This window comes from Lissotriton vulgaris, chromosome 6, assembly GCF_964263255.1.
Source record: "Lissotriton vulgaris chromosome 6, aLisVul1.2, whole genome shotgun sequence".
Taxonomy (NCBI): domain Eukaryota; kingdom Metazoa; phylum Chordata; class Amphibia; order Caudata; family Salamandridae; genus Lissotriton; species Lissotriton vulgaris.
In genome coordinates, this window is record NC_141694.1 from 1331928181 (window position 1) to 1331955795 (window position 27615).

A 27615-nucleotide genomic window follows, 5' to 3' on the forward strand; every position below is an offset into this window, starting at 1 on the left:
GGGTGTTGTAGCCTTCTAGGGTGTCGGAGCTGCATGATCAGTAGCTCTTGACATGTGTTGGTCTTCAGATGGGGCTCGGGGCTGGGCTCCCTTTCATACTGTAAGTAGTTGTCCTGCTTTACACCAGTAAAAGGCAGATGTTAAATTCTTACTGTAACTTGCCTTATTGCCTCTTTTTGAATCACATCGCAGATTTGGCTGGTCGTTGAAAATATCGGGAAGTGGTGTTTTCGTGTTTTTTTTGCACAGGAACGCCTACTCTGCATATCATTAGCTTTAGTTGTCACTCATTCGTGGCGATGTTTTTTGCGGAAGCTATCGCTGGAAAACTGGTGATATCTGCAGTTTTCACGAGGTTGAGAATGGGATGATGATTCTTTCGCCACTTTCTCTGCGCTAAAGTGCAGATAACTCGGCGAGAAGTCCTTGAGAATACGCCCCGTCGTTTTTTTTTTTATTGTTTCGTGCCCCCAGCCACTTAAAAAAAAAAAAATAGTAATAATTTTTTGTCCCTGGGGTTTTTGTGGGATCCCCTGAGCAGGCCTAGAGGGTCAGGGTGTTTGTACCCTACCCACTTTTCTTGTTTTTTCATCTTTTTTCTTGTGATTTGCAATTAGCTACAACAAAGTCTTTATAAACACAGGGGCTCGTTTTAGAGTCACCCTATAACACAACAGTGGGGACTTAACGCTGAGTTATCGGTACTTTAGCGTGGCGAAAGATATCGGCCAATTCTCTAGTTGGTACACACTGCCACATTGCTCACAGGCTGACGGTTCCAACACAGCGGACAATCAACATCCTTCCGGAGACAATGCTGCTGGCTGTGCTGCACCTGTTGGCCTCTGGTACCTTCCAACTAACAACTGCGAGAGTCTGAGGAGTCTCGCAGCCAGCCCTATTAAACTTCCTCACACGTCTTGGATGCATGTCCACAAAAGCAACCTCGAGCCCCTGGATCCGCACCACCCGCTCGTACCAATTCGTAGTATTCCTGCACAACCAACCCCAGCCCCAACCGTTGCTTGACGCCTGTGCTCCAGATCCAAGATTGTAGTCTCTGAAATGGGGGTGCGCCAGGTCATGAAGTCTAGTAGTCAACAGTAGGGGAAAAACAGTACTTTTTTAGAAAAACATAAATTAACCACATAAAAACATCAAACAACGAGTGACATTCCCAACGGGGAACATCAGCTTGTGGATTGAAATAATTGTAGATCGTCCTGGAAATCCCCAAACTCTGTATTCAGAAACCTGTTGAATAAATGAAGACAATGGTCAAGCATTAGTATGGTCACAAACGTAATATGGTACAATGTATTGCACTCAGACAAACTGGAATGCTTACAGGTATGATCAATTCTGCACAAAATGACCATAACAGATGTTTGTGTGGTCGTAACCTTTATAGGAAAGAAACGTAACGTTACAACCACACAAACCTCTGTTACGGTCTCATTATGCAGGATTTATTGTACCTGTAAGCATCACCTGCATGTTCATTCACCCAAACTGCGCAGGAACAGCTGGGGACCAAGCAAGGGAACCACGCAATAGCAGGCTACCTGCACGTGTTGGGGGCAATTGACTGCACGGGCAAAGTGCTTTGGCTGCCACCAACTCTATGCACCTCAAGTCATCGCCACATTGCGGGAGTCCCGTGTTGGCCTAAGTGTCTCGGCTGCCACCAACATAATAACCACTGGGACATACCCAGATAGAGAGTGAGAATGGCATCGAGCACGTGCGCCTGGCCCTGTTTATTGGCAGAGTCACATGTCCTGTGGCTCCTTTGTTGCATAGGTGTGGTGTGGGTGTAAACCAGTGGTGAGGGAGTGGCTGTGGCATGCTGACAACTAAACCTGTGATCAGCGGGGCGCAAGTTATTGTTAGCTGAACTAACTATAACGGGGGAATTTCTATGGTTTTGTACGAGAGAAATGTCCTACTAACTAGAACGTCCCTGAGACCTAAGGTTTTCAGTGAATTTCTACGTTTTTTAAAATGCTAATTTCTAACTATAACGTGCCTTAAACATATGGTTTTTTCAGTGAGTGGAAAAAAAAGTATATATTTGTGGGGTGGAGACCCCTGCACCCTCCCAATTTACCTTAAATGAGTGGTAAAAGCATCCATAGTAAAAACATACACGTTTTAAAGACATGCATGCTTAAAAATGCGTGTTGAAGTCACAAAATGGTAAAAACCTTGTTGTAAAGGCTGTTCACCCTTATTTTGATCTTTGCAATTTTTTCCTATTATTTCTCTCCAGTTTTTCACCCGGACATTCTGACTACCTTCAACAGTTGCATTTTCCATGTGTTTAATACTCGGCTCTTGGAGTTACTGTGGATTGTTTAATGCTGATGGAGTAGCAATTCCAGTTACTGTCCACTTTGTGATTAACCTGTGACTCGGATTGAGGCCCCAAGATCTACAGATGGATCTCGACAGATACAATAAAGACAGTCACCCAGTACCTCGTCAGCAGCAGACTCGACTACGGAAACGCCCTCTACGCGGGAGCCCTGACCAAGTTCATCAAACTACTACAACGCATCCAAAACGCCTCTGCACGACTGATCCTCGACGTACCACGCCACGGCCACATCACCCCCAACCTGAGAAACATGCACTGGCTCCCCATCAACAAGAGGATATCCTTCAAGCTCCTCACCCATGCACACAAGGCACTCCACAAAGACTGGCCCAGCCTACCTCAACAGACGGCTCTCCTTCTACATCCCCAACCGCCAGCTACGCTCCACCGACCTCTCACTCACCACCGTTCCGCGCATCCAAAGAACAACCACCGGTGGGAGATCCTTCTCCCACCTCGACGCCAAGACATGGAACACCCTCCCATGAGCCTACGACAGACCCAAGACCAGCTGACCTTCAGGAGGATACTCAAGACCTGGCTGTTCGATCAGTTGCGCCCCCCCTCAGCGCCTTCAGACCCTCGTGGGTATGTAGTCCGCTTTAGAAATGATTGATTGATTGATTGATTGAAAGTATATGAAACACCTTCATCACATGGTCTTCAATACCAGTGTCAAAGATGGCTAATGACTTCAATTACCTTTAAGCAATTATTCTAGTTTATACTTGATGGTAGTGCAGGCAGCAACATGGGAAGACAGCACAAGGAGCAGGGTATGTAAATGTAAATGTAAATGTATAGGCATTTATATAGCGCACTACTTACCCGTAGGGTCCCAAGGCGCTTCGACCGCTGCGAAACCCTTCCTGGCTTCCCTGAGAGATGGTCCCTTAAGGGGTATCTCCAGGGTGAGACCAGGCATCCCCGGCGGTCTGGTGGGGCCGTTAGTGAAGATGAGGCAAGCTAATGCCCAGAGTTGCCGAGTGTGATCGCTGATCAGAGTGGGCACCGAGGCGAGAGAATTATCGAGTCCGCTGACCCTGGTCCAGAAACCTGCCGCGCCGGGAATCGAACCCTGGTCCCGGGCCGTCCTCTGCTCTCGGGTCTGCCGCCTCTAACCAGTGAGCCACACTACTTCTAATCAGATGTGATCTTCTTAAAGCAGAGCTCTATCTAGACTGGGTTTGTGTGAGAAAAACAATGGGTTGGAATTCTACCCATAGCGCCTGCCTGTGGTTTAGGCCAGTTGCAATAATTTCTCTTATCACCTTTTGTGTCTTTGAAGTAACTCTCTAAGTTGCATGGGTATGCCCAGAAGTAGGTCCCTTGCATGCTGTGTCACAGGATTCAGGCCGGTACCTCATTGGCTACCTCTAATAAGGCAGCAACTGGTCAGGGATTGCTTGCATTTCTTTCTGAAGGATCCCTTGCCTGGCAGTTCGAAATGGACTGTTCTGACGAAGCACATGTGCATATCTGATTTGTATAAGGCAGGTTTCTGTCTGGAGTGGCACAGCTGGTGAAAAACAATGAGTTAGACTGCTACAGAGAGCAATTCCTATTTGTTTAGACTATTTGCAGGCATTGCTCTCATCACCTTTTATGTTTTGAGCTTTTGATGTGAGCCAGTATGTCAAAATTATGTACATTACATGTATGTGCACTTGCAGTGTCTTAGTGAAAAACTGCATTGCACTATTTAATGAAACATTTACTTGCTTTTAAAAATATCTGTGAAGAATGAGGTTTTTTCAGACTTTATGATGATATAGCTTAGATTAAAAGTCTACCAGATTCATAAAGAGGGAGTTCTGTGGAGTACTGGAATAAATGCACAGGTAAAAGTGGAGTAGTGGAGAGTTGGAGCGAAATCAGAAATTCTTTTGGGAGAAATAACTTCTGATCGTTCTGTGCTGAGGGAACCTTGTGACCATTGCAGTTCGCGTGGACGTAATGCTATCTCATCCAAATTTTCCTGACAGTAGCCATGTCCATCACGTGTTACCAGTCGTGTCAGCATACATCTGGAAATGTTGTAAACCTTCATCCTGCAAATGTTGCTGCTGTTGGTACTAAATAACTGTGTCTAATATAATTTGTGCCTGCTACTGTTAAAATTGGGGCCAGGATGTGCTTACATTATCCATGTCAGGAAGACCTACCAAAAAAGCTTCCTGCTCTATTCCCTGGTGGCAGTATGTCAGCTCGAACCTGGATTGAAATGATGTTTGGAGATGGATGGCGGAAAGTGACTGGAGACAAATGACTGAACGTGCCTGGTGCGGCTACGTAAGATAGAGTTCTCCTCCCTTTTGCCCCACTTTCTCCTGTTCACACTACTCCTGTGATTAAAGTACTTGGCAGTTGCCTCCACATCATGCTCAGTTTGATTGCTGCCCACAGGAAGCAACAAAAAAGGACAGATGTGGGATGTCAGGGCAAAGAAATTGCAGCGGAAGGCCAACGGTACAACGTTTAGTACGCATTTTTTACAACGCACTACCATTACAACGCAGGCATTACCACGCATACCATTACAACGCATTGCGCTGGGGGGCGCTCTAGGATAGGGAATAAGTTTAATTTGATATCCAACACCTTCCCTGGTGTCCACGGGGACTGGAGTTGGAATATAAAATTACACTTACCACTATCCAGCACCTCAAAGCGCTATGCGTTGTAACGGTATTCGTTGTAAATACCGCGTTGTAAAGGTATGCGTGGTAATAGTATGCGTGCTAACGTCATACATCCGCCAGGCTCTGATCTTAGACTAAGCACCTGAGTTTCTTCGTAAACCTCAACAGTCTTTGGGTTTTAAGAGGAATTTCGCCCAAGGCAACCTGGGTGGCTACAGTATTCATTTAGAAGGCATATCACTGTTTGGGTTACATCACAAACGTAACAAAGTGGCATCACACAATCTTGTTGCATTTTAATTTTTGCTATTTTATTTTTTTATTCTGTAGTGACATATGGGAGAAAAGAACTTCACTTATCCGTAGGCATAACCCGGATTACTACAAAGGCTTGTTTTCGACTGCTGAATTTGACAGAATTCTTAAAGAGGTAGGATGCTTTTTATTCAAATAAGTACGTTTTCTAGGGTCAGAAAGCATTTTTTCTGGTGTTTGATTTATCTTTTGTTTTATAAAAATGGACATATCATTGAAATATTTTTAGAACTTAATTTGAAGCGCAGAACTAGCAACCTCTATTTTGTGTCCTAAATTCTGAATTAAAGCATTTGCTTATTACATATGTCGTATGATATTTGGCATTGAACAGCAGAATACTTTTCCCGGTATGCCTTTACAAAATGTGTTTCAACATTACAATGGTGGAAACAGAAGACATGTTTGCAAAAATGATTTACTTAAGAACTTTTTGACAAATGGCTGAGAATACAATTGTGGAATGTATTTGAGAAGTTTATGAAAATGCATGAGCATCCCCATTTGTTTCGACTGATGCTGCTGGTTCATTTTCTGTGTGCCCTGGCACTCTGCTAACCAGGCTTTTGTGCATGCACGTTGACCCCTAAAACATGTTGAATTTGGCTATACTTCTATTTGGCATATTTAACATACTTATTAAGTCCCAAGTATATGGTAGAAAGTGTACCCTAGGGCCTGTAAGTTAAATGTCACTAGTGGACTTTAGCACATATTGTGCCAGCTTTAAAGTGACATGATTGCAGGCTTGCCACCACTAACTTGGGTGTGTAGGTTTAAACTGCAAAGTTGACCTCCTTTTAAAAATTAATAATTCAATTAATCAAATCATCTTTATTCAGCAAAGGCTCCAAAAAATATGTGAGAATCCTAAATGAATTTAATATTATAATTAAAAACCATTGTATTAAAAGGCTTACATTTGAAAACTATTTGATAATTTCAAGCAAAAGTCCAAAACATTTCATGAAATAGAACATTACTTTCATATCAGTAAATTCACTTTCAATGAGCGTTGAGAAATTGATAATCGCGAAATGCACAAAAGCCTTTGGAAAAATACAAAAGCAGATTTTTATATCCAAGGCCGTTATTGTACAAAATAGGTAAAAACTATTGCATTGTGCTTTATAGAAACAACTAAATAAAATGTATTGTTGATTGTGGTGACTGATTGATTGGCACAGGGACAATATGGCAGATTCCTCCATTGGACTTTCAGGAAAGGTCACTATGAAGTGGATAAAATCAAACCTAAATCAAGTTAAAAGAAATTAGTTATAAATACAAGATACAGCTCAATATTCACAGTTTTAGAAATTTTAAGGTAGGAATTTACAGTAATTTTAGACATTTTGGAAAAAACTTGTCCTCAATACATCTAAATCCATTCCAGGTTCTTCTGTTTGGATGATAACTGTCAAGTGAATGGCTAAGTTGCTCCTAACCTTTCCCCTGTACCCCAAAACCCAAACCAAGCCCGAACCCTAAAATACCCCTGTACCCCAAAACCCAAACCAAGCCCTGAACCCTAAAAATACCCCTGTACCCCAAAACCCAAACCCAGCCCTGAACCCTAAAAATACCCCTGTACCCCAAAACCCAAACCAAGCCCTGAACCCTAAAACTACCCCTGTACCCCAAACCCAGCCCTGAACCCTAGAAATACCCCTGTACCCCAAAACCCAAACTATATATTTTAAAAAACTTAAATTAATTTATTTAATTTAAATTTAATTTTTTTAAATTAATTAAAAAAATACTGTAATTTAAAAAATGTAAAAATTAAAAGATATACTTACCAATACTTACGTTGTAATGGCATGCGTTGTAATAGCATCTGCTATGTAATGTCATGCGTTGTAAAGGCATTCGTTGTAAAGGATCCTGTGTTGTAATGGTGTGCGTTGAAACAGTATGCGTTGAAACAGTATGCGTTGTAAAAGTTGCGTTGAAACGGTTGCATACCCATCTGTAGGGGTACCATATAGGAAAATGCTTCATTTTATATGATCACCCATATGTTTAGTTGGACTAATGTTACTGTTTTTTGACTCTGTGCATTGCTACTCTTCTTACCAGCCCCCAGCGCACGCGCTTTGACCCCTAAGCCTTTTCCACATTGCCATATTCCTACTTGGTCCATTTAACTTACCTATAAGTCCCTAGTGTAAGAAGCTGGCTCTATAAAAAGTACACCAAAGTGAGATATGCTGTGCAGAGAGTCCAGTTAACGCTTATTGGTTTACAGAGGCAAACATCATAACACCAAATGCTCTCTTTTGTGATAATGTGGGCGAGCAACATAGGCATATCAGAGGGTAGTGCTAAGCATTTGTTGTACTCACTGAGGCAATAAATGAGACACACTCGAGCATAAATCCAGGATGCATCAACGTTGAAAAAGATGTGAGGCACAGTCGCCACGATGCATCAGTGTTGATCCACGCAGTGGGCGAGATGTGACTGGAGCCTACACGCAATGGCGGCGATGCCTCTGTTCTGCGTGCAAGGCACTGGTTCAGAGAGCAACGCGCGGCACTGCTCCTGCAGTAGGCGATGGATCTATTCCGAAGGCGATGCGTTACGTCTGCATAAGAAATCATCTTAATCCAGAGCCATTCTACAATATATGCCAGGGGGAGAAGTAAATGTTGAAAGGGATGGGGCTCATGGCAGAACCTTGGGCCACCCCACTCATCTCAACTGTTTGACTTTTGAAGAGAATGGTTTTTGTCCATACAACCTGTTCCCTTTCCCCCAGAAAAGATACCTACCAAGGGCCTGTCTGCCACACCTAGATGTTCCAATCTCTGTAGCAAGATGCTGTGGTCAAACGTGTCAAATGCTGCTGACCGGTCCAACAGTACCAGTGCCACATTGAAACCAGCTTCAAACTCAACTTAATAACTTCAGCGGTTTCTAGCAGTGCTGTCAATGTGCTGTGTCTGGTCGGAAAGTCAGACTGGGAAGGGTGCAGCTTAATAACGGCAAGAAATGTATTGAGCTGGTGGTTAATGCATTTCTCTAAGATTTTGGCAGCCGCAGGGAGCAATGAGACGGAAGGAAAATTAGCTGGTACTCATGTAACTGTATTAGCGTTTTTGAAGAGTGGAACCACATTTGCTCTCTTCCAAGAATCTGTAATAGCTCCTGACTGGGCTGAAACAGAAAACCAGTCCCGATAAGTTGGGGCAATATTATCAGCAAACGCTGCCAAAATGTGTGGAGGAAATGGGTCTTCAGGTGAACCTGACTTGCACATTGCCAACTTCTTCTTCAAGTCTTCTATTGTAGGAGGTACAGTGTCGGCTTATTTTTTGCAGTAGTTGGGTTCTGTGTCTCAGTCCAGGGAATTAGAACTCCCAATATGGGCTTCATTGTGAGGATCTTGTTGTCTAAGAAGTACCTTAATCTTGTGCAAATAGCTTGATTAGACACTGGGAAATGGACTTTAGTTTTAGGGTCCACAAAACTGAAGCCAATCTTAAAAATCTCCTTGCCATCATTGTCGACCTCTCTAATGCATTGAGTGTAGAAAGAGCTACACTTTTTTAATATTCTAACTGGGTAAATTGATGGGCAGTTTATAACAAACGTTATCCTCCTCTAAGTAGTAGCCTCACTACCCTTTCTCTTTGGAACTTTTTACACGCAGTCTTCTCAAAAACCACTTCCTCCTTAGCCAGGTGATTTGTCAAGAAGCTGTGTTTCATTTCTTTCAGAGATTATTCCAGCACAGATTGTTCTAATTTAAAGGGGGTTAGATTAGCTTTGTAAATGGATATATAAAAATGTTTGCAATGTTTTCCCTTTCTGTACCCAGAACTCAGTACAGTTTGGAGTGAATCTGGATGTCACAAGCTACAGTGATGGAAAGCGGGAAACCCACAATCCTCCTGGCCGAGCTCTGCCACTTGTCGTTTGGGACTACTATAAGGTAAATAGGATGTTTTACACTTTGAGTTGTGACTTGGTTCTTGTTTTCTTCATCACAAGTATGTGGGTTCTTTTCCATTTGCTGCGATTCAACATGGCCAAGGGGTTGCTCGATTGTGTGCCTGTTCTAGCTCAGGTGATCATATGGTGTGCCACAGTTTGTCTAAAGAAAAATGCTTAGTTTCCTTTCATGCTCTTTTAAAGCCTGTATGACTTTCACAGTAAGACTAACATAGGATTCTTGGCTCCATTTACCTTGTGATTCAATTAGGTTTAGTTGTATAATACAAGCACTAAGGCAAATCACAAGGAAGACTTACATGACTCATTAAACCTTTTGTGAAATGCCTGTATTTATATTTAGATTTTTCACAGCAATGCAAACTGAAGCATTTAAACTCTTGCCCCAAATACTTAATCAATTTTTCTTTTTCCATTTCAATATGTTGACAACAGACGTGAAAGTGTTCAATGGCAATTCATTGTGAATGTGGAATGTATGTCCGATTATTTTATCCTTGACCTTTGACATAAATATCAACATTTACACAAGTATTGTCCCATTTGATGTAGACTTACTATTATTCAACCCAGTGTGGTGATATTGTTTACATGATATTTGGGCCACAATATTTGCTAGATAATATGCTGATGGCATTGTGGTACCATCCTGAGTGTGCAGTAGTGTCTGTTACCTCTGTATGTCTAATTATGTAATTGTGAGTGAAAAGTGAAGGCATTGGCAGTGCTAATTAGAGGGTAGTTTATCCCTCAGTGGTGAGGCTAGTCCATTTAGCTATGAGAGTGTCTTGCTGACATACTGACAAATATAAATTTGACAAATAAAGGATGTCAAAATGCTAACAGGAGGTGAAAAAATGGTATGTCAGCGAATGGTCAAGTGGACAAAACTGTTCTTTTTTTTATATCAAGTAGAGTAATTCTGTTAGGAGGAGGTTTCAGTAAAAACATTCAAATATCACTCTATCGTCCAGCTCGCCATCTATCCATCCCAGCAGTTTGGTAAATGCCAGTGGCGGCACTCAAGACCCAAAAGAAAATCTTCTTAGAATAAGATTGCTTTGAGAACCTTGTACCTCCTCTGTTGCAAGCCTCCCTCCACTCGCAAACAATGCCCCTATAATAGTGCCTCACCAACAGCCACATAGAGTTCTTGATCCCATATATCTAGCAGGATGCTGATATTGGCATCTTTGGTGGTCTCTTTTGAGAGCGTCACTCTGTTTTCCACAAATCGCCATCCCCTCCTTAAAATAATATTTTATCTTGCATTGAATTTTGAAGAAATTGATTCACCCTGTATGGATAGCATTTACAAGGTGTTTAAAGAGATGCAGTGGGAGGAGAGTGGCCAAGATGGCGGCATAGTAGCCCCGTTTTTCCTGGGGCCCCGCTCGCCGAGGCCGATATAAAGCATCCATTGGCAGTTTCGAGACCCGAGTGGGGTCCAAAAAGGAACCCAAGCTGCACGGTTGACGAAGAACAAGGCGGGCTGGTGAGCAACACTCGTCTCCTGCAGAATCCGGCTGCGACAGCTCAGACGCGGTGATTGGCCGCGTGGAAGGCGACAGTGCGGGGCTCGCCCTTTAGGACACGGCTGTGGTGGAGAAGACCCCGGTGGCTGCGATGCCTGCCCACTCGGAGCTGGCGGAGCCCTGACTGCATTATGGAGTGAGGCGGCATGGCGCACGGGCGGTGACATTGGGGAGCCCGCTGCCTCCAGCGGAGCATTGTGAGAGACCATCTGGGATTGGCGACCGTGAGGCCCCTGGAGCTCCTAACCGGAGGACACTGACTGTCGTGGCCCTCTTGGCTCTGCGGGGCAGGATAGAGACAGCCTGAGGCAGCGGCTGGAGCGCAGTCCCAAGGGACGGCGCCACACTGTGTAGCCCCATTGGGTGAGTGCACAGCCTGAACCGCGCGACGCAGCAAGTGCCAATCGGCAGTATATGAGAGTGGTGGAGGGTGAGGAACGGCATTGGGACATCAGTGGTGCCAGAGTGAGCGGCGGAGGCCCAACGCGACATAGACTGGTGTAGGCCCCTAGCTTGGCTGACCGTGGCGTGAATTTGAGGGCCGGTCAGTGTACATGCCGAGATTTTGAGAGAAGGTCTGGATCCAGCCTCCGCTTTCTCCCTCAAGGGCGGTGGGGCCATACCTATGACTGCACCTGGGGCACTCTAGGATTAGAGAACGGGCCCTTTTTCATCCCTCAGTTTCTGGAGGCCCCGGCTGGGATATGGCCCCTCTGCTCTGACGGGCCAACCGAGGGGATCCGTTGGGGCTAACGACTGAGCACCGGCGCCACTCAACTGCAATTGGGCCCACCTCCCGGCTAGAGCTGGGGGTGCTCGGCGGCGGCGACTGTCGGTGGCCTGTGTAGTTTGTGGTGAGGCATCACAAGTAATGGTGGAGAGGCGCTTACTTGCCATGACTGGGCCCTGCTCTTGCATCAATAACAATACTACAGCAAGGTGAGGCAAGGCGTGTGCTTAAGATCGCCGTGTGCAGAGGCCCTGTTCCCGGCCTTGCTTATACCTCCTGATGCTGTTGACGATTGGCTGCCCCCCGGCCCCTGCACCTGGAGTTGCGAAGCCCTCGGCCCGGCCAGATGCGGCAATGACCACCCCGTAGGCCAGAAGAGACCTGATTACCAAGGACTCCTCCAATAAAGATCTGCCCCAGAAAAAGAAAGGGAATAAGACCGGCGAACCAGGGAGGGAGCCAGAGGCCCATCCTGCCGAGCCTGTCACAAAGAATTCATGGAACAGTTCTTCAGCTCTCTCAGGGAGGACTTCGCTAGCCTACGTCAAGAAATGGCCTACGATGTCAAGCAGCTCCGGATGGAGCTCAGCAAAGTAGGGGATAGAGTGGACACCCTGGAATGCAATAGGGACAGACGTGAGGAAGAGCTTACACTACAGGCCCAGAGCTTATCGACATTCACGAACGGAACGACCAGCTGTACCTCAAACTGGAAGACCTAGAAAACTGCTCGAGGTGCTCTAATATTCGAATTAAGGGCGTGCCACTTCTGGAAGACGGTGGAAAGCTGGAAGAAAGGGTTCTTCGCCTCTTTAAACATATGCCCCTGTAGTTGCGAGACATGGAGATCACGTTGGATTGCACTCATCGGGCCGGGCGGCCCGACAACAGGCCCCAGCCATCCGCAGGACATCCTGACTTGGCTGCATTCCTACCAGCAGAAGGAGATCATCATGGCTGCCACACTGGACCGACAGACGGTGGAATTCGAGGGCCTTCAGGTGGGAGTCTTTAAGGATCGCTCACCCCTCACCCTGCAAAGCGCACGGAACTGCGACCAGTCACATCCCTCCTCCGTGAGCAGGGGATCCAGTACCAGTGGGGGCACCCATTCAGCCTGTCCTATGTCTGGAACAATAACACTCATGGGGTGCGGACTGTACAGGAGGTGAAGGCCATACTGGGTGGCGGTCTCGGAGGACTCAGAGGTGGACGAGGGAGGTCCACCAACCGAGAATCTGCCGAGAGCAGGGTTGAGACTGGGCCCTAGGAGAGGTGCCCAGACCTAGACGTCGGAGGAGGAGTGTCAGCAGGAACGAAACACCCTGCTCGGTCAGCTGCAAAGCCGGGAGTGCTCCTGGGACTGAGACCACTGATGGTTCCTGGTGATGGATATCCTGAGTCCTGCTGTTCCCACGAAGGGTCCGAGACCAGTGACTTCTGACATCTGTCTTGGTGGGGGAGCCCCACCTTCTGGATGGTGATGACCGACCGCCAGACACATGGACCCCTGCACGTTTGTGTGGTTTGTTCCTGTTGGAGGACGTCATTGATGTCTTTCAGTGATCTTCCTGTTTTCTCTCTGCTTCTTTCTTCCTTTTCTCGCTTTCCTTTTTCACCCACGAGGGTTCTGCAGGGCAATAAGAAAACTGTAAACTTATTGGCGACATGTTTGCTGTACAGGGAATTATGGATTTCCCCCAATTGGTGACTCACTAAGGGATCCCCAAGGAGGCAAACTGGCAGTACTTAGCATTGCGCCATTGGTTCACACAGCCCCAGGACCGTAAACATGCACGTCGGCTCCTTACAAAATTTGAGATCTGGTACGTAACTCGCACTTAAAACAAGCGTCTCTTGTCAGACATTTATAACTTTCTCAACAAGGCTAAGAATCAAACTAAGTTCCCAAAACAGCGAAGGTGAGAATCGGAGTTGAGTCGGGATTTTTTCCGAAAGGAGTGGGCGGACATTATCCACAGGGCCCGGGCATCATCGTGCTGCACTTCAGGGAAGGAGATGCTCCTAAAAATTGCACCCTATTGATATTATAACCCCGCACGTGTTGCCAAGTGGAGGCCCCCACAGCAGCGATCTTTGTTGGCGCCAATGCGCCAGGTGGGCAAACTGTCCCACATTCTTTGGCTCTGCCCCAAGATACAGCCATTTTGGGACTCCATATTATCCTTAATTGACCACCTATACCAGACAGAACTTCTCAGATTCCCTAGCTATATCTTGGTGAGACTTCCTAACCCCCTCACATACCCTCTCCGCTCCTGTAGGGGTAGGGCAATCACCCTAGCGCTGGGAGCAGCTAAGCAGGTCCTCCATGCAAAATGAGGCACGGATGTCATCCCAACCAAACTAGACTAGCTGCACAGATTGTGGGAGGTGGTCGAAATGGAAAGCATATCTGCTGGGATCAACCGCACATTGCCCAAGTTTGATAAGACCTGGAGGTCCACTGTGACATACCTATCCTCAGAGTTCATTGAGCTTACCTTCCCCCGATACCTAGGGTTCGTGCGATTTCACGGCATCCCCATCTACGGCCCCTACTCTCCGAATTGGGCTCAGCCCTAGTTCCCTACCAGCCCCTATCTTGAGCTGTTGGTGGTTTTCTGTCTCTCTCTTCCTGATTTCATTCTCATCTTTGCTTTACTCTACTCTTCTTGGACGCTATCCTTTGTTTTCTTCTATAGTCTTAGTTTGTGTTTGAATAAGTAAAACTTGTATTTGACAGCAAAGTTCCCTGACGGCCAGTGGTTGTAGGTGGGTGTAATGTTCTTGTTAACTGCAATATCCAATAAAACGATTTAAACCATAAAGCGCTGCAGTGTATGTGACTAGCACTTTTCGCCTGCTGATGGTCACAAGGCCCACTTCTTATGTTTGGGTATCCAACATCCATTGCCTTCTTATGTTTTCTGCACTGGAATTCATTTAAAGATGCTGAGAAGCCTTATATTGATATCTGCAAAGGGCTTCTGATTTGAAAGGAAGATTAAAAAGAGAGGAAGTGTAGTGTTTATCATACTGATAGACTCTTGTAAAAGTCATATTCTGATGTCATAATGTGCTATTGAATTTTAGTTGGAATTTGTCTGGGAAATGATCTGTTGGTGTTGATGTTTAAGAGGTGAAGTCCCCATTCAGGGTGGATGAATACATTTATCTTAAGGTCCGATTCTTGTGTGAGCTGATTATTCCTCGATCGGACAGGCAGATGGGCTATTGAAAAAGAGTAAATAATCTGTACCTAGATTGGTACCTGTGGTATCTTCCGCTGTAGAGGAACCCTGTTCTGTCCACGCACTCTTTCCCCTGCTTCTTTTGTTATTGGTTTGTTCCACTATGACAGGCTGTAGAATGTCAGTGGGGAGCGTTCTATGTTGAGCTCCCTGCGTGGAGCGGTTGACAGAGTTCGGACAACAGCTGTGGCTGGGGTCTTTCTGTCGCACATGAAGATATAAACACATTCTTTTGTACCACTGCGTGTCCTGTGATCTTCAGAGAGAACTTTAATCTTAATTTCACACCAGCGACGGAGGACAAATAAGAAGTTACCGGCTCATGTGGCAGGATCGGACCTCAACACCCTACTTAACAAAGCTTATGGTGTTCTGTGCTGTATCATGAGTAACCTCATGGAGTTTTCCCTTGATCGCTAAAGAAAACTATTCCTTTTGTAAGTGCTGCGCGCAGACCTGTCACTGGAGCGTGCACGGCTTCTTTTCTCATATAAGTTAGAGCTGTGTCCAACGCGTTCACCTGGTGACTTTATTTGGCGCTCTCTCCCAATCTCTCCTCACCGTTCCAGTGAGCGCCACAGATTAGGAAATGACCGGTTGCTCCCATCGGCTGTCACTCCCTGATGTCCTCCTTCATGGGACTCTGTCAGCTGAGAGTACAGGATTCCCTCAGTTTAGGAGAGTTTAGAGGCAAAGTGCATTTCTAGTCACGTTGACTGACACAGCTTGGGAGCAAGTTATGTGTAAAGGACATTTGCGGAGGGAAACGGCAGGAGATGTTCTGTAAGACTCGACGCGTCTCAGGGTTGTGCATAGCGAGTGGTCACACTTGCGCTTATTTGGCACAGCTGTGGGAAATTCTGAGAGGAAGGAGACCGTCACATGCAAACCCGTGACGCGTGGGTCTAACCTACGTAACACTTGCCACTTGAGCACTTTTCGCCTCAGATCGCTTACTGGCTGTGTGGAGATTTTGCTAGTTAAAGGGGACCCAGCCAGTCAGGCTGACTGGCACAGCTTCACCATATTGAACATTGACATCAGGTATTTTTGTCCTAGGGTTATGCCAGGGAAAAGTAGTCCGGTCACGCTGACTGGCACAGCTCGTAGCACACATACCTGTCAGAATTCCGAGCCTCTGTTTCGATATTTGATTAGTAGCGCAGTGGTAGAGTGCCGATCCCCTCACTCTTCAGTTTCACTAGCTGATGTGTTCGGTGCAGAGTGACACAGCTGCTCAAGGAGAGCAGTTCCGGTTGGAGATCATCACATGTGTGTGCTGCTGAGGGGATACGATTGGACCCACTCGAAGAGCAGACTGCGGGAGGACCTCTGCATCCCGTGGTGAACTGATCTCTGGACACACCGCCACTGTGAGAAAGGGCCATCTTTCTTACATGGTATGACCCCAATTTTTCTGAATTGATGATTTACTTTGACTGAGTGTGCCTTGGGCTCCTGCCAATCCGGTACCCAGGGCCTGTGTTCCTTCCCTAAAGCTGTATTGAAACTAAAACCCAATTGTCATCTCTGGCCACAGGGAAGCCCCTGGTAAATGTTATTTGGTGTTTAACTTGTGTTGCCTGTTGCAAAAACTGTATCTATTGCTTTAATTAAAAAGTCTATTGCTATTTGAAAGTATTCAATTGTAACATCTCATTCTGAGAAAGTATTTATGATACCTACTGTGGTTCTAAAATAAAGTAACTATATATTTTTATATACAAAACCATTGGCTTAGAGTCCAGTTCTTGAGTATGTGAGACCATTTGCTGAGTGTGTACAACAAATGCTTTACACTGTCCTCCGATACTGCCTCACTGCTCGACCAAGCTACCACTTTAAGAGTAAGGTTATATATAACTTTAGCCTCTGCCAAACCTCTGGGGACTGTGGACTCTGTGCACACTGTACCTTACTTTGGTCCAGTATATACAGAGCCACTTTATTACAGCCACCTAGAGGATTTTGGTCACCACTTTGTCTTTCAACTTTTCTCTCTGCGCACATACCCGAGTTGAATACGACCTCTAATCCTACACTTTCTACCTTTTTGGCCTCATTATCCCTCCGTTTTTAGACAACATAGCAGGGTGGGGGTTCCGTGCTGTGTAGAATTTCCCATATTTCCCATACCAGTCTGTCCAACCCAGGATACTTTTTTTTTCTTTTTTTCTTTGTTTTGGCAATATTTATATATACTTTTAATTTCACTCCGCCACCGTTTTTAATGGATATTCCAGGGAAGCCAGTTTTAAAATGTAACAAATGTAAAAAGGTTTTCCAAAACTGCACCGTGGTATGTGGTCCAAATTTGGGCCTCGTAAGAAAAGTGGCGTTACTGTTGCACTATCTGGGGGCAGAAGGGCAAGAGCTCCTAGAACACCTCTGATCTAAACGCAAACGACGCAAGGGGTTTGAATGAATATGAAATTAGTCTGAAGAAATTAGATGTCCACTTCTTGCCCCAAATTAGCACCATTATGGAGCGATGCCATTTTGGAAAGAGCGGGCAGAAGGAGGGTGAGACAGTGGAAGGATTTGTCTCGGAGTTGCGAAAGTTAACAGCCTCATGCAAGTTTGGGGGAACTTGTGAGGAGCGGATATGTGATCAATTTCTCTTAACGTGTAAGAATGAACGGATACGTAAGGAGTTGTGGTTAAAGGATGACCCCCCTTGGAGATGTCCTAATTGTGGCCAAACAGGTAGAGCACATGATGCAATGTGTGAGCGAAATCAAACATGATTGCGAAGTAAAGGCCAAATTAAGTGAAGTCTCTGAGAGTGTGCTTGCAGACAAAGTTACAAAAATGGATCATAAGGAAATAAAAAGCAATTGGAGTATCTGAAAGAAACACGTTAGTGTTAGATTCCTTACCTTAGAATATCCCCAGGCGTCAGTCTGGATCCGGAAACTTTTGCGTAGCAGTACCCCTGCGCGTCGGTAGGCGTCGTCTGCAGGCGTCCCCTGCGGCTCCGCGTCCATCGTCGGCGTCGTGCGCCGTGATGACGTCGCTGGAGTATATAGACGCCGCCTCCGCGCGCTGACGTCAGTTCTTCTTTTTTCCGCGCCAGTGGACGCAGATCTGAAGAGCAGTACTCCGGTCTTTTGACCAAGTTTTTCGATTGTTATTTCTCTAATTGTGCCTGATAGGATGCCTGGGTTCAAGCACTGTGATGACTGTGAGCGCACAATGTCGGTCACAGACCATCACCGCCTCTGTCTCCGGTGTCTGGGCCCCGACCACGACGTGTACTCCTGTGTCGACTGCCGGGCCCTCACCAACAAGGCTAGGCGGGAGCGGTCCCGCAAGCTACTGGAGCTCCGGGTGTCGGCCCACGTCGGGACCGGGAGCGGTCCCGGTTCGGCCGGAGGTCGAGAGAGCGTTCGAGGGAGCGGTCGCGGAGCCGCGCCGAGCGTTCCGGAAGTCGACACCACTCGTCAGGCTCATCAGGTAAGAAGCACAAGAAGTCGGGGCGTCGTCATAGTACCCCCGACTCCCCCCGACGCTCGCGCGATGCGGCCGGGGGCTCGGGTGACCCCCAACCCCGCGGCTCCGCGAGAGTCGCCGGCGCGGCCTGCCTCATACCCTCCGGTCCCTGAGCATGGCGCGACGCCTGAGGAGATCGAGGCGTTCCTCATGGCCATGAGGGTGCTCGCTTCTCCGACGGGGCCTACGGCGCCTTCGGGCCCAGTGCTACCGTCTGGGGGCCCTGGCGGTTCGGGTGTCCCTGCCTCGGCGCCGTCGGGTGCTCTTGCCCCGGCGCCGCCGACGGCTCCGACCCCGGCGCCGCAAGGGCCTTCGGGATCGGCGCCGGCTGGTCTCCCGGCCTCCCCGGCGCCGTTACCATCGGGGTTACCCCCGACACCGCCCCCGCGCGGCGCCGGTTCTCCGGTGCCGGCTCCGGCCGGCGGCGGGGTTCCGGCGCCGGCTCCGGGCGGCGCCGTCCCCTTACCTTCACCGACGCCGGACGCGGCGCCGGACGGGCGTCGCTCGACGCCGGTCCCGGCGCCGATGGGGCCCATGAACCCCGAGGAGCCGGTCTACATCGTTGACTCCGAATACGGAGAAGATGAAGAGTTCGGTGAAGGTTGGGAGGGGTCCGAGGACCCTCTGTCACGCGAGTGCCAGTATGACCCGGACTGGACAGGTGACTTGGGGGATGCCAGTGGTCTGGACGACTCTCCTAACCCTGGTTTGATCTCTCCTCCTTCCGTGGCATCGGTGGAGGGAGCTGCCTATTCTGTGGTGCTGATGAGGGCTGCCAAGGCCTTACACCTTGAGCTCCCGGTCGCGGCCGTGAGGCCTAACATCCTCACCGAGGTCTTCAAACCGCAGTCATGCCCACAGGAGCCACTGCTGCCGTTTAATGAAGCCTTGTCAGACGTTCTGTTGGGCACGTGGTCCAGGCCCGCTTCAGGTGCGCCTGTTGATCTGAACGTGGCCAGGCGCCACCGTCCTTGTCCGTACGACCCCAAGTTCCTGTCTACCCACCCCACCCCTGAGAGTCTGGTGATCCAGGCCTCGACCTCCCAGTCCGCATTCCCATCGGCCCCGCCCGACCGGGAATCCAAGAGGTATGACCAATTTGGCAAGAAGGTCTTCTCGTCCATTAGTTTGGGCCTGCGGTCTTGCAACACCGCTTGCCTCTTGGGCCGCTACACCCACTCTGTGTGGGATACGGTCGCGGAACTGCTGCCAGAATGCCCCATGGAGGTGCGGGCAAAACTCGGTCAAGCTGTGGCTGAGGGCCGGGATGCAGCGAAATATTCGATACGGTGTGGTCTTGATACGACCGACTCGCTGGGCAGAGCTATGTCAACGACGGTGGCGATTCGTCGCCACGCCTGGCTGAGATCCGCCAATTTTTCGGCTGATGTCCAGAATACCTTGATGGACATGCCGTTTGATGGCTGTCACCTGTTCGGTGACAAGGCGGACCACGCGCTGGAACGCTTCAAGGACTCCAGGGTCACGGCCAAGTCCTTGGGTCTCTCGACCCAGCGTCAGCAAACGGGTTCGTTTCGTCCCTTTCGTGGCCAAGGAAGGGGTGCCCCCACACGTGCTGCCAGCCACGCGCCGCAACAATCCTTTCAACGCGGTGGCGGCCGTGGAAACCGCCGTGGTGGCGGTCGGGGACAACGGCGGGGTCAGACCACACCTTCCCCCGCAGCATCTACCCCTAAATCCTCCTAGTCCTTGCTTTCGGCCCCATGTGACGCCAGTGGGTGGCAGGGTTCGCCATCACCACGCTCACTGACTAACGATCACTTCGGACAGGTGGGTGCTGCAAATCGTCCGAAGGGGCTACTCCCTCCCCTTCGAGACCTCTCCTCCAGCCATGCCACCGCAGAACCACCGTGTGTCGGGGGACCACTTGACACTTCTGCAGGAGGAAGTTACGGCCCTCTTGGCCAAGGGGGCCATCGAGCGCGTTCCTGGGCCAGAAGTAGGGCGTGGTTGCTATTCCCACTACTTTCTGGTGCCCAAGAAGGACAAGGGGGGCCTATGTCCTATCTTGGATCTAAGGAACGTCAACGGCTTCCTCCGGAAGGAGAAGTTCAAGATGTTGACGTTAGCTCAGGTCTTGGCTGCTCTAGACCCACAAGACTGGATGGTAGCGTTGGACTTGCAGGACGCCTATTTTCACATTCCCGTCCTGCCGGCCCACTGGCGTTACCTGCGGTTCACGGTAGGCCTGGAGCACTTTCAGTTTATCGTGCTCCCCTTCGGCCTTACCAGCGCCCCACGGGTGTTCACAAAGGTGATGGCGGTGGTCGCAGCCCATCTGCGCAGGTTGGGGGTTTCAGTCTTCCCCTACCTAGACGACTGGTTGTTGAAGGCGGGCTCGCCCCAGACAGTCGTCCACCACCTTCAGATGACGGCAAAGCTCTTGCACGACCTGGGGTTCTCCATCAATGTGCCGAAATCACACCTGTGTCCCTCTCAAAAGCTCCTTTTCATCGGAGCGGTTCTGGACTCGGCGCAGTTTCGGGTTTATCCTATGGAACGGCGGGTTCGGGATATTCAGGCTTTGATTCCCATCTTTCAGCCGCTATCCCGAGTTTCGGTCAGGTTGACGCTGCGGCTGCTGGGACTGATGGCTTCCTGCATCCTTCTGGTGCATCACGCCCGGTGGCGGATGCGGGCTCTGCAGTGGGACCTGAAGTTTCAGTGGGCACAGCATCAGGGCAACTTGTCCGACCACGTCTTGATCTCGGAGGGCACTGCGAGACAACTGCAGTGGTGGCTTACGGACCGCGATTGGGTCAGGGGCAAGTCCCTCTCCCTTCCCCAACCGGAGCACGTTGTCGTGACGGACGCGTCCCTCCAGGGCTGGGGTGGCCACTTGGGAGAGGCAGAGATCAGAGGCATCTGGTCTCCGGCGGAGTCCCGGCTCCATATCAATTTGTTGGAGCTGCGGGCGATTCGTCTGGCACTGAAGGCATTCCTCCCCTTTGTCAACGGGAGTGTAGTGCAGGTGTTCACCGACAACACCACCGCCATGTGGTACTGCAACAAACAGGGCGGAGTGGGGTCGTGGACCCTTTGCCAGGAGGCTCTGCGCCTCTGGCAATGGCTGGAACGTCAGGGCGTGACTCTGACTGTTCAACACCTGGCAGGTTCTCTGAACGCCAGGGCGGACGAACTCAGCCGTCGGTGCTCGATGGATCACGAATGGCGTCTGAACTCGGACGTGGCGCAAGGCATCTTTCTGCAATGGGGAGAGCCTTGGTTAGATCTATTCGCCACAGAAGAGAACGCGCAATGTCATCAGTTCTGCGCGTTGGAGTTTCCAAGACGGCACTCGCACGGCGACGCCTTTCGGTGCGAGTGGAGTTGCGGTCTGTTATACGCCTTTCCGCCTATACCACTTCTGCCCAGAGTGCTGAAGAAGATCAGGCGCGACCGGGCCCAAGTTATCCTTGTGGCTCCGGACTGGGCTCGAAGGTACTGGTATCCCGAGCTACTCAGCATGTCAGTCGGTCCCCCGATCCGCCTGCCCCTTCAGGAGGACCTTCTGTCGCAGCAGCAGGGGACGGTCCTCCACCCGAACCTGTCCAGTCTCCACCTCCATGCTTGGAGATTGAGCGGCGGCAGTTGAGGCCATTTGACTTGCCTCCTGAAGTCTGTGATGTTATTCTGGCAGCCAGGCGTCCCTCCACTAAGTCGGTATACGCCTGTCGGTGGAACAGATTTGTGGCATGGTGCGCAGCAAAGGCTGTGGATCCTCTTTCTGCCCCTCTTTCGGAGGTTCTTCTGTTTCTTCTTTCTCTTGCCCAGCAGGGCTCTGCTCTGGGCACTATCAAGGGCTACCTTTCTGCCCTTTCAGCCTTTTTGAGGCTTCCTGATCAGCCTTCTTTGTGCAAATCCCCGATTGTAACTCGATTCTTGAAAGGCATCACTCACATGTTTCCACCTGTTCCGTTTGTGATGTCTCAGTGGGATTTGAACCTGGTTCTAACTTTCCTGATGTGTGCTCCCTTTGAGCCCCTTCATTCTTGTCCTCTCCGTCTCCTGACTTTAAAGACGGCTTTCCTGGTTGCCATCACCTCTGCCAGGAGGGTGAGTGAGCTCCAGGCTCTTTCTGTCCAACCTCCTTTCCTGTCCATTCATCCTGACAAGGTGGTTCTGAGGACTAGAACTTCTTTCCTGCCCAAGGTTGTTTCGGCCTTTCACATCGGGCAGTCCATCACCCTCCCTTCCTTCTTCCCGCCTCCGCATCCTTCAAAGGATGAAAAGCGGCTCCATCGTCTGGACCCAAAACGTGCGCTTTCCTTTTACATGGATCGCACTCGCCAGTTCCGGGTGGATGACCAACTGTTTGTTGGCTACGTGGGTGCGAAGAAGGGACGGGCGGTTTGTAAACGAACCATCTCTCGATGGGTCGTCCTCTGCATCAAAGCGTGCTACTCTTTGGCTCGGAAGGAGCCTCCTGTTGGGCTGAGGGCCCATTCCACTCGGGCCACGGCGGCTACTACTGCCCTGGGCCGGGGAGTCCCCTTGCAGGACATTTGCCAAGCGGCTACGTGGGCCTCGCTGCACACCTTTGCGAGGCACTACTGCCTGGACAGTCAAGTCCGGAGGGATGGCTTCTTTGGCCGTTCTGTCCTCCAGGACTTTCTGGTGTAGTTTTGTATTGGTTCGCAGACCCACCACCGGGGTTGGTATTGCTGGGGTATGTATTCTAAGGTAAGGAATCTAACACTAACGTGTTTCTTTCAGATGAACAAGTTACTTACCTTCGGTAACGATATATCTGTAAGAAACATTAGTTAGTGTTAGATTCCTTACCGAACCCACCCATCCTCCCCGTTCTGCGAACTGATACCTAGGGTTAAGGTCATCCCTTTCAGGGCCCTAGTTTTACATGGCACCAGTGTTGGTTCTCTCATGGCTCTGCGTCTCCTGGCGCGGAAAAGCTGTGTGCAAAGAACTGACGTCAGCGCGCGGAGGCGGCGTCTATATACTCCAGCGACGTCATCACGGCGCCCGACGACTGACGCGGAGCCGCAGGGGACGCCTGCAGACGACGCCTACCGACGCGCAGGGGTACTGCTACGCAAACGTTTCCGGATCCAGACTGACGCCTGGGGATATTCTAAGGTAAGGAATCTAACACTAACTAATGTTTCTTACAGATATATCGTTACCGAAGGTAAGTAACTTGTTCTTTAAGGGTAGTTGTTACAGGTGTGGCAAACTGGACATTTAGCAATTAACAGGGAGTGCCCCACTTTTAAAGCTACATGCAATAAATGTGGCAGGAAAGGTCATTTTGAACAGTGTTGCAGAAGCCAACTCTTATTACAAAAATAACAAGCGAGATGACCCCACCCGTGTCTGCGATCAAATAGTGTTGCAGATTGAAGGAGAGACTATAAGTAATCCCAAGGACTTCATAGTTGTTGATGAGACAAGGATAGAGGCACTGTTTGATTCATGTTCCAAACCCACAATTGTATCTGCAGAAGATTTTGGTAAAGTATCTAAGGCTCCGGTGGGTAACCTATACAGATGAAGGGTTACTTCTGGGGCACTGTAGACTACAAAGGTAGACTGGCGGTCACCAAGATATACGTGTCCAACAATGGGGACAACATATTAGGTTGGCAAGCGCAAAAGGACTTAGGGATTTACCTCAATCCAAACAAGACTCCCCAAATATTAGTACAAGAGGTAGGTAAAACACTGGAGGTGATAGAAGCAGAATTCATGGCTGTATTCACCGATCATTTAGGCTGCCTCAGACATTATGCCCGCATGATAAAACTCAAAGAGAATTCCGAGCCAGTCACAGCCAAGGTGAGGAACCTACCAATTTCAATACAAAAGGCACTGAGGGAGAATTTAGAAAAGTTGTGCAGGTTGGAAGTTATTGAACCAGTGGAGACCACCGAGTGGTTGGCCCCCATCGTGGCAGCCAAGAAAGGAGGTGGCACGGTGCGCTTAAGCATTGATCTTAGAGCACTAAATAGGGAAATCATAGTCGAGAAGTACCCTCTGCCCAACATTTCACAAATGATGAGCAGGGTAGCGAGGACGAAAATATTCTCTACGCTTGATCTAACCTCTGCCTACTACAAAGTCAGGCCCCACCCTGATTCACAAGAACTCCCAGCGTTCATCACACCCATGGGGGCTTACAAGTTCAGGCGTATGCCTTTTGGCTTGGTGTCCGCTGCAGCGGTCTTTCAGAGGATCATGAGTAACCTCCTTAAGGGCATACCTGGGGTGCAGTGCTACCAGGAAGATGTGTTAATCTTTGGGGCGGACATCATTTCTCAACACGACCTCAGTCTCAGGCAGGTGCTGAAGAGATTCCAAGAACAAGGACTCACGGTAAAAAGAAAAGTGCAAGATTGGGTGCGCTGAGATACAGTTCCTGGGACACAAGGTGACAACGGAGGGCATTTGCCCAAAAGCAGATCTGCAAAATACTATTCTTAACCTCACTCCACTCGAGTAAAGATGAAATCAAATCCTTTATGGGGATGATGGAATTCTACAGCAAATGTTTTCAGAACTTTGCTAAACGCACTTACACCATCCTAAACCTGCTAAGGAAAGGGGTAATATTCGACTGGTGTGAGACGTGCCAGAAGGAGTTTGAAAACACCATGAAGGCTTTAGCTGAAGCACCCAACCTCAAATCCTTCATACCTGGCCGGAAGACCGTGATAACTACTGATGCCAGCTCTAAAGGATTTAGGAGCAGTTCTGATGCAGGTAGGAGAAGGAAGAGAGGAAACAATAGCGTTGGCATCACGCTCGCTATGCAAAGCAGAGTTCACCTACTCAGTGATCGAGAAAGAAGCCTTAGCAGCACATTGGGCTATCAACAAATTCAGAGACTTTGTATGGGGAATGAAGTTCAACCTGAGGACCGACCACAAGCCTCTTATCAAAGTCTTCACAAAGAAAGGGTTAGACTCCATTTCAAGCAGAATCCGGCCGTGGGTTGTGAGTCTTCAAGAGTACATGTTTGATGTTGAATAAGTAACTTGAGCGAAGAACCTTGCAGCCGACTGACTCTCTCGCCTGGTGAGGGAGGTGCATGATGAAGAGGTAGACGGAGAGGGAGAAACAGAGGTAGACAAGGAGATACAGGCAGATAACGTGTGTGTCATCACCCAAGGAGCAGTAGAAGAAGAAAGTTGGAATGTGGCTTTGAGAGATGACATGCTATTACAGAGGGTGTGTGAGAAGATTAAATGTCATTGGATGGACCAAGACAAGCGGGAAGAGACTCTTAAACCATTCTCGATGGTCAGAGACAAACTATCCTTTACTGATGATTGCCTTTTCAGGGGTACGAGGCTGGTCCCTCCAGAGAGTCTGAGAGAGAATCTGGTCAAGTTGGCTCACGAGGGGCACCTGGGGATCACCAAAACCAAACAGAGGTTGCTACTTGACTATTGGTGGCCCAGTATGGATCTCGAAATCGAGAGGAAGATAAGGGAATGTGTACCATGCTCCACCAGTGACCAGGTGCTAAAACAACACACGCCTCCCATGCATTGCAGGGCACCCTCCGTCGGCCCATGGGCAGATGTGGCTTTTGACATAGTGGGTCCCCTGACAGGGGAACAAAGCACGCCTTACATACTAATACTCATAGATCTTTATTCCAGGTGGCCAGAAATAAAATTTGTGTCTGAAATCACAAGAAGAACAGTCATAGACTTCCTACTAGAAGTATTTTTTAGGGAAGGTTTGCCGAACAGCTTACTGACAGATAATGGAGTGCAACTCTGCTTAAGAGAAATGAAGGAATTCCTAGAGTGCAATAGGATAAAACACAAGCTATGTGCACTCTATCACCCAGAGACCAATGGGATGGGTGAACGATTCAACAAGACCATCAAAGAGGGTATCCAGCTAGCAGAGGCAGGGGGGCTGTGCTGGAAAGATGAGGTTTGTAAGCACCTAGAAGCTTACAGACTTACCCCACATCAAACCACAGGCATGACACCTTTTGAATTGTTGAAAGTGAGAAGACCCAATTCTAGACTTGTACCAGGGTAGATGAAGTGGTACAAAGGCTGAACAGGTCACTCTAAAGAGGCACAGTGGCTGGATACAGAACGTAAGGCCATGACAGATAGGAAAAGTAGGGTGACAGATTACACTCAGTCAAGGACAAGGGTTTCCAAATGGGGGATGTGATCAAAGTCAAAGCACCTTCAGGTAAAGCGAATTGGTCTGAGTTTACTGATCCTACTAGAATTGTAAAGGTGTTCATAAATGCTGTATAGACACAATAAGGAAAGATTTGGAACGTGGGGAGGGTGGTGAAGTACACAGCTCCAAATGTGGACACCTGCAACCCTTTGGACTAAGAGGGTGATGCCCAAAATGGTGCCAGAACCAGGGGGTTCCGGTCAAGCCGACCTTTTTCCCAGTAAAAGTTGCAGGAAGGTTTGCCGCCCAAAGTATTTAGAACTCTATGTTGGCAAATAGATTGTATCACTATTTCACCTTCACCTTATGTACGGCTTCCTTTTCCAAATGTGTAAAGGAGGGGGAAGTGTGGTATCTTCTGCGGTAGAGGAACCCTGTTTTGTCCATGCACCCACTCCCCATCTTTTGTTATTGGTGTGTTCCACTATGACAGGCTGTAGAATGTCACAGTGGGGAACGTTCTACGTTGAGCTCCCTTCGAGGTGCGGTTGACCGAGAGTTCGGACAACAGCTGTGGCTGGGGTCTTTCTGCCGCACATCAAGAAATAAACACATCTTTTTGTACTACTGCGTGTCCTGTGATCTTCAGAGCGTTTACTCTTAATGTCACAGTACCCATTTTTTACATCCTCCTTGCTGTACTCGCAGTTGGGGTTCCTGAAGACCTTCTACTGGAGACTGTAAGCCAGCAAATAAAAACAATGTATCGTACCTCGTCACATGGCAGTAGGATTTCCAAAATGTAAGCTACATGGCAAGATGGAAGAGACCCCACAGCTTGGGCCGTAATGCTTGCGTTCTCCCTTGGGGCCGAATTCAAACAGAACATGGACACACAAGCATGTAACATGCAACACCAATTACACTAGATGTGACAAAATCACAATGTAGGTACAGGAGAAGGCGAAGAGTCTCAGTTAAGTGAGCGTGTTGAATCGGAAGAAAGAAAGCACAAAGATGATGATGAATCATTCTTTAATTGAAGGGAGCCCACACAACCAGCGTGGGCCAGGTAAGCAGCTGTATCTCCAACTCCCATGGAACTCCTCAAATGAACAGTAAACAGTAGGGGAACATAGAACACAGAATACAACGAATACATGTGGACACA

At 48.5% G+C, this 27615-nt stretch overlaps 1 protein-coding gene across 1 annotated transcript in view; it reads left to right on the forward strand.

Moving 5' to 3' along the window:
• Positions 1 to 27615, forward strand: part of RIOX1 (ribosomal oxygenase 1) — a 234366-nt gene that overhangs the window by 49165 nt on the left and 157586 nt on the right. The window contains exons 4-5 of the mRNA XM_086927470.1: positions 5353 to 5452; positions 9164 to 9277. Coding sequence (XP_086783596.1) covers positions 5353 to 5452; positions 9164 to 9277 — 214 coding nt within the window. The remainder of the gene's footprint in view (positions 1 to 5352; positions 5453 to 9163; positions 9278 to 27615) is intronic.